The sequence below is a fragment of the Gymnodraco acuticeps genome, unplaced genomic scaffold (genome assembly GCF_902827175.1).
Source record: "Gymnodraco acuticeps unplaced genomic scaffold, fGymAcu1.1, whole genome shotgun sequence".
In the NCBI taxonomy this organism is placed as follows: Eukaryota; Metazoa; Chordata; class Actinopteri; order Perciformes; family Bathydraconidae; genus Gymnodraco; species Gymnodraco acuticeps.
In genome coordinates this window covers 3,891,441-3,903,350 of record NW_022990271.1, presented here as the reverse complement: position 1 = coordinate 3,903,350, position 11,910 = coordinate 3,891,441, and the positions used below count along the sequence as shown (strand labels likewise).

The window sequence follows — 11,910 nt, the reverse complement described above, 5'->3', positions numbered from 1 at the left end:
TGGAGGAGGACATCGTCTGTGCGGCAGCGCAGCAAGTGGAAGAGGTTATCTGCCGGGAGCTCCAGACAGTGGATGTGAGTGGAAGCAACAGCAAGAGCGGGACGCTCAAATCCATCATAATAACAAATCATTACCATGCTGTCATGAACGTGCGGTGCTGTTACGTGTACGCAAATTGACGTGCTTGATGTGAACGAGCATTTTGGTTAAAGTTGCGCATGCTCTGAGTGCACATACGGGTACTTCTCAGGCATGCCGGGTAATCTGTGACGTTTCGCTCTCTCAAAAGTTGGGCCATTTTATCATCATGCGCTAATGAGCAACTCTCATAGGAATGAATGAGGCCCCGCCTCCCACGCTGTATCTAGTTCTTATTATACATCCATGCAGCTGACCGAACGCACACGCTATGAGCAACAGCTGATGGGGAGAGCGCCTCCACTAGCACATTTCATTTGTACATCACCGCATCTTTTGTGTAATTAAATGCTGTTAACTTTTATAAGCTTCCCTTGACTCTTTTCAGTCTGTCCTGCTCTCAGGGTTCAATAATTACTAACACTACACAGATTCAGTTCCTCTGTCCCTGAAAAGTGTTACTGCCAAATAAAATACGAAGACACTGTCTTTCACACTTCTATCTATCCGTCATGTTGGGTACTGAGAGAGAGCTGACATAAAACTTGAATCAGTATTCATAAATGTGCCATGTTGCTGTTATGAAGCTCCTCATAATGAATTTACCATGTGCCGAAGTGCGACATCCTTTTGCTTTTTTATGGCTTTTTAAATGTTTTGTTTTGCACTGAAGTCTGACGCCTGCTGCCCTTGGTTCAAGATGTTGGCAGTTCTATTATTCACGTCCCTGATGAGGCTGCATTATCCCATTAGCTCCAAACACTGGCGGCCATATGAGGGGCCAGTGACAAGCTGTCTGAGAGAAACTCAGTGTGCTCGGGACAGGGAGTCTCTGTTAAACCTCATTCATGGCAGCATGTCAACAGCCTAACTGCAAACAATGATACCTCACCAGCCCTTTTTTTAAATACATCTAATTTGCTTATTATAACTAGCCACATGTCATTCTGCACATGAGGGTTTTCACCAGTGGGTTATAACAGTTCTGAAGTCAGGCCTGCAGCTACTGAGGTCATGGTACTTGTTTGCTTACATATTTTAGTGAGTGATGGGTAAATGGACTGTATATTAATATTGTTTTTTTTATATAAGGTTACAGTGGTGCATAAACTGTAGAGGGAATAGTCGCTTCTTTAAACAACATTTTGGTTTTAAAATGGTTGTTTTTATGGCTGGAGAACATATGGCTGATGAACAAGATAAACCGTCAACATAAGAAAATTAAGATTGGTTTAAGTGCAGTGGACCTTAACCCGACCACCACACAGCCAGCCCTGTCACACCAAACACCTCCCAAAGGCGGATTCAACGCCCCAGAAGCAGAGGGAGGAGACCCTGGAGGGTAGCTAAGCTAACCGAGCCAGGACTAATGCTATGCAACTATCCAGCCTGCTCCTGGCTAATGTTGAAAGAAAATAAGATGGATGAAATAAGAGTCAGGCTAAACCAAAAAATACAGATTTGATACTGTTGTGCCAGCATCTACAGAGACCTGGCTTCATCGTGGCAACACATTTTTAATGTTAATATGCTGCTCATATTATCTGCCCAGAGAATTCACCATGTTTTTGTTGCTTATGAAAAATCGCTCTTTATAAATGCACAACACTTTTTGTTCTGTTTTCTCTTGTTTGACTTGTATTGCTTTTCATTTGTTGTTGTGACATTTTACCAGGTCACAGTAGGAAAATCACAGGTAGACAGTAATGACATGAATTATGTCTGAATTCCATTTTGCTGCTTCAGTTTAAGAGTTCTGTAATTGCAAGTTGTGGCTCAGTGTCATTCTGTCCTCATTTACTGAGCTACATGAATAGCCTATAGTGAAGTCAGTGTTACTAGCGCTTGTGAAAAAGGCGGTTCTCAGATCTAATGAGGTATTCTTGCTTTTCTCTCCCACATAAGGGAACTTTAACTTCAGATTAATTTGCAAAACAGGTACAACCACTCCTTGTTCTTGACTTAACAAAACAATACCGGTTTTGAGGGCCACTTCTTCCGCCTCACTCGTCAGATAAACTCAGCCGCTGCATGACTCAGTTAGCCGAGGAATGAGACAACAAAACAAAACAATACCGGCTCACTTGACGCACAGTACTGGTGAGTTCACAAAATCCCACGTCACTAGGTAGCCTGATATAGACCAAGAGACAAAGCTGTGGATGAAACCCGAGCTCACCAGCCTCCTACCTGTAACCATGACGACAGCAGCCGCTTCCAGTGAGGCAAAAAAAGAAAAGAGCTCAGAGGACATGTGGACAGAGGCTCCACCCACCTGGGGGAATCAACAGATCTACCCTGGCAACCCCATAACTCAAAAATTACCATAATCAACTTATTTAGATGTGAACATGGAATGATATGTTTATAAATGAATCCCTCAACCGTCTCTCCCCTTCTCTTGACCTCTAATTTATTTCCATCCAGTGCTGCATGGCCTTTTCGCAGCGTGCAACTGGATGGGGTTGAGGGCGTGTTGCTCCTGCTGGCAGGTGTATAAGCAGGTTGAGCAGGTTGTTCCCTGAATGCCACTCTGTTGAGCCCTCCTCCTCCCTCCCTGCTCCTCTCTCCGGGCCGAATGCTGATTCACTCTCACACTTTGGCAGCTCAGCGAAGAGATTTTGTTGCCTTTCTCATCTGACATAGCTTAAGAATAAGGTAAGGATTTACTGAGGAAGGATTTCATTTTGTCTTTGTCTCCTTACATTTTCTCAGGAAGTCTGTTTACACCGTTATACTAAAAAGTAAAACTAAAAACAAACACAAATAACGTTTTTCGGTGTGATATTTAAGCCTTAAGTCGCTTTCTACAATCATTTGTACAGTAACATGGACATTCAATGTTCTTTTAAAATAATTGTAATAGCAGCTTTTGAACAGAAATGCTGAGAATTAAGTTAATCACAGTGTGGCAACACATCACAACATCAAGTGACATACATACTATAGGACCTTACCTATTGTATTACATACAATGACAAAGTTTCCAGTGGACTGGAGTAAAAATCACAAATAGTTTTATCTGAGTAGAGTTTAACGGAATATTAAAATAGAGAACCTCAACATTGTTTGGTATTTGAGTAAATGTACTAATTTACTTTCAACCCCTGCTTGGGTTTAGTCTTATATGGACATTGGGGTTGTATAATACAGTTACAGTAAGTAATATAAGACAGATTCATTTTTAAACCAATTTGCAAAATAAATCATGTAATAGGTGTGAGGGTTAAAAAGTGTCTTTAGCTCTTTAGTATGTGTGTTTATAACCCTGTATATTCTCGGTGGACAGAGCTGTTGAGGTGATAGTGGGTACAGACTGTGACAGGCCAGCTGAGTGGGAACTATTTTTTAACAGTGGGCTCCTCTCAGTGTGAGGGGTCAGAGGTAAACATCGACACACAGCGCCTCAGAGACTCTGCTGAGGGCCAAATAGCATCTCAGCGAGTAGGGCGCTTTGCTACTGGAATTCCTTTCAAAAGAAAAGGTGGAGAGTTGTTTCCCACAGCTTTGCACAACGTGATGACGGATGTTCGAATATTTTAATTATTTTCAGCAGAGTAACACAGCGAAACAGAAACTACTGGTTTGAAACAGCCCACATATGCAATACAACGATAAAAAGCGGTGACATTTGTTTCAGGCAGATATATATGAACACAGGTTGCCTGAAACCTGTTTGAGATAAAAGCTCAAAGTGATTTTTTAATTTGATCTTTGCTTGACTTTAAATCTTGTTCCCACTGACCAGGTGCAGATTAAGGTATATGGTGCAAATCAAAACAAAGCAGCAGCTCTGCTGAGCTGCCTGTTAAACTGGTTTTATTAACTTGCCTAATTTACACCTGAACCTCAGTGCCTGCAGCGCAAATTGAGCCTATTATCCTCTACAGAGTGTATGTCACACTTCAACATGCTCTGCTAGTATTGTCTGTCTAAAAATGACTGTCGGTCAGTCAGGGACATAAATGTGCAGACAGACTGGGGGATTAGTTTTAGCCATTGTATGACTAAAAGTAGCTGACAAAATACGACAGACTTCATTCAACAACTCAACATAGGAACCACATAGATATCAATGTGCTGCATCATGAAATATGGGAGTCTTGTTAGCAATTGAAAAAATATGCTATCAATAATGCTATGAACAAGGGTATGTATTACTTGAACTTTGTTTCTAAGTATGTTTATTCTTCTTCAGTTTGTACCTTGGCTTTACACACTACAATACCCATGAGCCTTAGCTGCTGAAATATAACTTTGTCAAAGTCAGTATGCTTTGTCATTGCAATGAGAACGAAACACAGCACCAGAATCTGAAACTAAAGGAATTTGAACTATTGACTGTCGTATAAATTATCTACAAAGGGTAATCTGTAACTTCTGCTGACCGTACATGGTGCACACATAATTTAAAGCTCTGTGATTCAATGTTTCTTACTTAAAACACATCAAACTCCATTTGGTCTGGTGACAACAATTGAGTCAAAACAATCTCTTCGTCTTGAGGTTGCTGAAGATATCAAATAGCAATGTTCAGCCAGGTGCCTCTTTTATTGGATTGAGCCTATTTCTTTAATCACAGGCTCTTATTCCACCTCCCAGTGTCAAACTGTACTATTTAATTCCAACACAGTACAAAAACACTCAAAAGCAGGCTGATGAGTGGACGATAAACAAGCTTGCTGAGGAAGTGACCACAGGGGAACATATCTGGCTAATTGGTTATTGACACTCAATACAATTGCTTGTTTTCATAAAATGGAAGTTTCATTTTTTGGAAGGATGCAATTGGTGAGATTTTTCAGAAATCCCAAATTCTTCTCAAAGGCAAGGGATAACAATTATTTGCAGTGAGGTTGCCCAGTAGAGAAGCAAAGGGAGAACACATACAGTAGCTATGTAAATTCACCCTGTCATAAAGATCTCACTGGAGATTGTGTTGGGACCATGTTGAACTGGGGTTATTTTCCTGTGTAACTATGCAGGGATGACTGCTTTTCAATTCACATATAGGCATGTTCATGTAGCTGTGGCCCATGTCTGAAAGATGGAAAGCGGGACGGGAGCAGTTGTTCAAATAATTGTATTATGACTTGTTAAAGCAAGTTATTTACTAAAATGGAAACAATCCAAGATGTCTTTCTGGTCAGGGATGAACACAAGTTTAACACATCTGGCTGCTACTGCATGGTTTTTATTTTGGGTACTTGGTACAATATGTAGTCCCAGTCACTTGGTGGGAGCAGGAATACAAATAAAATAAATACATCAATAATTATGTCTGTCTTATATATTGCTTATAAGTCTTTGGGCAGGATTCACCAACTTTGAGTATTCATCTCTTATTTTGTTGAAGGGTCTGTGTATCATTTTCAGTGTTTTTGACTGCATGAGCTGTCAAACGACTATCCCTGTACCACATTTACAAAGGATCATAATGGAAATAAGCACATTTGCACTCTCTGTTTATTTTCATTTCATAAAAGTATATTGAACCTGTTGAATTTTGTATAGCAATTTGAAACTTACATTTCTTTTAAGTAATGAATTAAGTTTTATTTAATCTCTTGTATTTCAGAGTGAAACCAAACAAGGAAATGGGACTGTATTTAAAGACCACGGCATGCCTCTTTCTGTTTGTCCAAGCCTTTCACTTGGCATCGCTCCAAAATCCAACCGACTCTCCGGGGCGGACAATTGATAAAAGCTGGCTCCGTGAATTGGACAAGAAAGTTGCTAAACCTCATGATGCTGCATATACTGACAAGGGCGCAGAGAATGAGAGTTCTGTAGCTACTACTATGGATCCAATTAATGAAAACAGCAGTGGGAAAGCATCTGGCTCCATGGTAATATTTACTGAGGAAGAGAGGAATCTGGCCGACCAAGAACAGAGACAAGAAGAAACATCTGATGATCTGACTGTTGTCACTACCACATTTCCCACAAGAACAAAGCAACCTGAATTGCCAGGCACCGCTGTCTCTCCAACTCGTGCTGCCACAGATTCCACTAACTCAAGAAAGATCAACATGACAGTAGCTGAGGAGGAATTACAAAACTCCACGACTACTCCACAAAACTCCTCAACTGAGCTGAGCACACAGAACTCCACCAGTGTTTCAGATCACTCCAATACCACGGATTCACAGAAAACAACTTTGGCTCCAAAGAGCAACACTACTCAAGAATCCACGACAAAACCCCACCAAGACACAGGGATAACTAAGTCTACAGAACGTAACAGCAACACAACTTTACCAACCACAGTGAAGCAAGAGATAAATAAGACAACCGTGTCTCCTTCTACAACTGTACTCCCATCTGAGACCACAGAAACAAGTCCTGCTACTACAGCTGCCGCTGCTCCGAAAACACCTGTGACGTCCAACAAGACAGACAAAGCTGCTGCCTCAGGGAACAACCCAGATAGAGGTACTGCTGTTGTTTTAGGTGTCACAGTATCTGGTGCACATTTCTGTCCAATCTGCTTTGGATGTCTTGTTAAGAATTACCTCACTTTATAGACAGAAACCATAGAAATAGTAGTATTTGTGTGAAATTCTAGGCGCTCATAACATACATAACATTTTGATTGATTTAAGCGATAAAGCAACATAATATGAACAAAATCCTTAACAGATCACTCTTACAGACATAAAGTAACTATGCTTATTGCAGTCATCAATGTTGATTGTTTTAGACATTGCTCTTTTTTACCAGCCTTTAACTGACCCACATTTGCTGGCTTCTATTTTCCCACTGGCAGAGGACAAACACCCATTCTTTCAAAGAAAAGGTTGGATTGGGTTTCAGGTGCTATCAATGTGGCAGCTTTATGTGAAAGGGTCTATTACAACCACCTTTTTAAGGACAATGAACCCCTTATTTAGAGGCAAAAACCCCCCTGAAAGAGGCGGTCAGGGACTCAGGTCAGAGATGCTTGTGCTGCCTCTGTGCAGGGGCGTGAGACTAGTCTTTGGTGTCAACCACAAGATTGAGAAGATAGGACTGGAAAAAGTTTCTTTAGTGTAAATCTATTCTTCTATCTGTCTGTCTGTTTGTCCGTCCATCTATCCATCTATGCTTAATACAACCGACTAATATAATCTCCTTCACAATGGTGATCTGGCATGAAGGCAGCAGTTATATTGCAGGTCATTCTAAAACCTGGCATTATTTAAACATAAATAACACTTATCTATACTGTATCTCAAAAAGCTACTTGTTCTGCAAACGTGGGCGAGCTTAGTAACGACACCATGGCAAGAAGGTGTAAAAAGACTGAGGTTGGGATTATAATACAACTGAACTCTTACAACACAGATATATGTGACAGCATGACATAACACTAACAGATGATGGCAATAAACAATGGGAAAACAGTTGAGATACAGATGGAAAGACAACAATGAAAAAACTGCTACAGTTACTAAGACCTGCACAGTGTGCACACAATGGCGTGACAGACAATGTATATACATATTAACAGAGGACACTTTTCTGGCACTGTCTTTCCAGGAGTTTCAACCAAATTTGAGTTATCACCTGATGAAGGTGCTACATGAAAAGTCAGGAAGTTTTGAAGAGATTTAAAATTCATACTGAAATTAACATGAGTGTCTGCTCTGACATTGACAGAAATCAAGTTTACAAAATACCAACAAAAAAAATACGCCACTCAACCATATCTTATTCGGCCTACTTTCAAATAAAGGGGAGCAATGCAGCTGAAGACAAAAATGAAATAGCACTGTATAAATATATAGTTTTTTTTGCTTGACTTGCCCCAGGTTAGGATAAAATGTAACCTAGCAAGTCGCTAAATTGAGCCATTTGTAGATAAACGGAGCTGCTGAAATATTTACGTGGGAGTCCTGATAAAATACAAATGTGGTACTTCTATGTCAAAGGATAAAGACAACATTTCCTTCACTTTAACAACATTTCCTTTTTCTAGCTTCAACAATTAGCCAACACTTTAGTAACACATTTAAAGTCTATAGTTTACATTTTCACAGTTGCACATTTCTTTAACACTCATTGTCGGAATAGGTTAGTCATCCTATAATCATTTATGTTATACTTATACTAAGGTACTAATTACCTCTGTTCATCTCCATGAAGAAATGTATGGACACATTGAATCAGTGTTATGTAATTTAAAGTTATGAGGGATATAATATTATGGGAACTAAAGTGATGTTCAGTCATATTTCACATTGTTAATATTGGGATTGCAGCTTGTTGTCTTGAAATATTCAAATATATTCAAGAAATGATCATGATTTGGGCTTGTTAATTGCATTAATTATCACAGCGTAAAATATACTAATCTGTACAGCTGTCTTATTGGATGTGTATCTATGAAGCGTGCCGCCACTGGAAATACAGTTGTCAAAAACAAATTTCAGCTATAATTATCTGACAATTAACCCTCAAACGCAGCAGCTGATGGAAATAATGTTGTTGATGACACATTTTTTATATATCTCTCCAACCCCCTCAACTCCTCATTCCTCCAATAAAGGATTGGCAACAGATACCCACACGAGCAAAAGAAACGGAGCGTGGGGAGCTGTGCTGGGAACGGGTGTGGCTGTTGCCATCGTGGGACTGGTGGCCTATGTCATCCTGAAGAAGAAACAACAGAAGGGTTTCACTCACAGGAAACTGGTTGAGCAGTTTCCTTCAGACCCAGGTATGTTCCAACACACTAAATGCCAAACTGAATTATTTGTATTTTGTATAGCCTTTTAGATGGTAGCCTTAAGGTGAGGCTACTAGTGATTGACAGATCACTACAACAGGGTTTTTACAAAACAAGGTGTTGATCAGTGAGCTGGAGAGGTACCTCTGGTCTTTAGGGCACACATTCACACACACTAAGGTAAGCTTACCACGCAACATAGGATCATTTACTATGACAAGTTTCAGTTTCACAGATTCTTGGCACTACTTAGAGGAAGACGTGATTTTCTTGGACCTTTTCACCTTCAGGCCCTCATAGTTAACATTTCTCCATGCAGCTTCCTTCTCTTCTGAAGCATACAAGCATGCAAATAATGTTCAAACTGGATAGGTAACTAGTTAGTCAGCTGAAGTGCATAGACCAGCCTTACAACTTACATTTAGAACGAGAGAGTTAAACTGTGCTATGGGGCCTGTGGCTCATTTCATACTGTAAGTACTGTAGCAGTTCAAACAGTCAACAAAATGGCCTTCAATGTTAATCAAACCTTGCAAAACCTGTATGCAAAACAATACGCACCATTAGTCAAACATTCTCCATAATTTGTACACGCGGTTCATTGACTGCTGGAGCTGTAATCTCTGTCTGCATTAGCTTAGGCCAGCTATAAAAAACTAAAGAGCCAAGTCATTTTTTTATAAATACAATTATACAATAGATTTATACCTTCTAACACCTTATTTTCTTAGACCCGCAGTTTGGATACAAAAGTAATATACAATGTTTTTTGATTTATTATAACATCCAACTGACTAAGAATGTTGTGTTTTTTCTCTTTGGGATATTGAGCAACCCTATCTGTGTGTTTCAGTAGATTTTTGTATTTAGGAGTACGTCACTCCTTCAGTGTTCCTACTCACCTCCAGTCTCCCTTGTTTACTCTCACCTCTGCAAGGTGTTATGATTTCATACATTTCCCAAAGTGACTTTTTAAAAAACACCATATATTGTGTGTGAACTTGCTGCATTCAGTACCTTTAGGTACAGGAAACAATACTGCGAGAAATTATGATGTTTTTTCTAGAAAAATAGACTTGTTTGAAAGCTTTTTGTACATGTTAGTTCTAAATGGAGGCTCAGCAAGGGCACTTTTGCTTGTTGACTGTAATGGATTTTTTTGTAATAGTGAAAGCAAAGTTGGACAGTAAATATATCAAAGGGATGTTATTTCTGGGAGTTATCTTTGGGAATAAAAACATAACAACCCAAAAGTCAACCCAGAATTTCCACATCAACATTCACAGATTAGAACAGTAACAGAAGGATTTTTACCATGAATAACAGGTTAATTTGCAAATAAAAAACATAATCAAAATGTTCAGGAAGCTTTTTCTCTGTTAAGTACAAGATCAACATGATCATACAAATGTTTAATGTGAACTTGTCTGATTTCTAGTTCTCAGATTAGACAACAGCGAGCCTTTGGACTTGAATTTTGGAGTTGGTCGTTCTGCCTATTACAACCCTGGACTCCAAGGGGACAACATCCAAATGAGCAACTTTCCGTGACGTCACAGACACTAAAAAGACTCCAAGTACACAAGTCATGGACTACCTTCAAACAAAGTTGACCAATTATTGTATATTGGCATTTGATAGACGAAATGTTTTGTTGGAATTTTAAGACTAAGACTGTCTGAAAGTGAATTGTGTGGATGGAAAAGGGTTTTTGAAGATCCGCTTTCAGCCATTGCAAATGATACTTCAAACCTTATACTATACATGTGTCGTGTTGACTATAATTATGCATTCAATTAGAGAGACTACTGATCTATATGACCCAACAGCCAAAATAACGAGCAGCCATTTTTGTATGTTGCCAAATGATATCAAATTAAGTTTTGCCTGAAGAACAATATGTTTTGCAATTAATTAAGAATGTCAAAAATGTATACTTTGTTTGATTTTTGTATAATTTGTTTACATGAATAGGAGCTCCACAATCTCTACAGGACAAGCAAAACAAAAACATTAGCATATAATCAGATCAGCTAAAGAGGAAATACCAAAAAAGGAAAACAAGTGCTGTTAGTCTGCAGCCTAAACAGCAGATCATACGGGCGGCCTGTGGAGGCATTTGCAACATAATCAAGAAGCCACGGTGAACAATAATCATGTGTATATCAACAATCAACTGCTAGTATGGCATAAGGAAGGTAGTAAGAAGTTCAATTTGATACGTACTTTCAGAGTTTTCATAACTGGCAATCACAGCACGAGTCTGACAAAAGAACCGTCAAACCAAAGACCTGCTTGTTTCTTTTAAACCAGCTAGGGAGGATGGGTGCTGTTTTGTTATTCATAGACTGAGGTTTTGGTATTCTGGAAGGGATTCATGTATTTGGTCTTAGCATTATAGCAGCAACTATTGTATATCATCATAATATACTGCTTAAATCTTCTGACCTCCAGCTGTCCAAACAGAGATTTCAGTTTCTCATTTGGACACCTCGAAGAGTTACATAGTGTTTACCTGCTGTGTAGTGCGAGCAAAGTTATAAAAAATTGATACTGAATTAAAATAAATAATTTAAACATTGGTTTAACTTTGAGTGACAACCTTTTGGCAGGAAACTGGTCTCTGTTTTGACTGATACAATGTAGTTTGGCAATGGAGGGACATAGGGATGCACTACACTACTTTAATGTATCTAACGCCTTTGTATATAAATGTATTTCTAAACGTATGACTTGTCTATGCTATACAAAATAAACTTCTATAAATGTTTATGTGAAGAAAATATATCGAGAAAATGTTGCTTTCCGCTCCCTCAATCCTTTCCCTCATCCTTACCTGAATGAAGCCTGCACTCGATCAATATGTGTCCTGATTATGATTGATATGTGCCTCATCGGCCGAAGCAGCCAGCAGTAACTCAGAGATGTGCGATGCGTTTTGGTGTGGTAAGCTGCTTCAGCGGCAGGCACGGCAGGTCTGCTTCCTTCCTCGCACTAATTCCAGACATCAATCAGAACAGGAAGCATTTTGTCAGACTGAGAGACGAGTTCTGTGTTACACT

The 11,910-nt window shown here is 39.4% G+C and overlaps 1 protein-coding gene across 1 annotated transcript; it reads left to right on the top strand.

Moving 5' to 3' along the window:
- Positions 1-2,679: 2,679 nt before the first annotated feature.
- Positions 2,680-11,633, top strand: muc15 (mucin 15, cell surface associated). Its single transcript, XM_034221363.1, has 4 exons — positions 2,680-2,796; positions 5,717-6,573; positions 8,669-8,839; positions 10,287-11,633. Exons 2-4 carry the CDS (start codon positions 5,736-5,738, stop codon positions 10,397-10,399), a joined length of 1,122 nt encoding a protein of 373 aa, XP_034077254.1. The 5' UTR covers positions 2,680-2,796; positions 5,717-5,735; the 3' UTR covers positions 10,400-11,633.
- Positions 11,634-11,910: the final 277 nt, after the last annotated feature.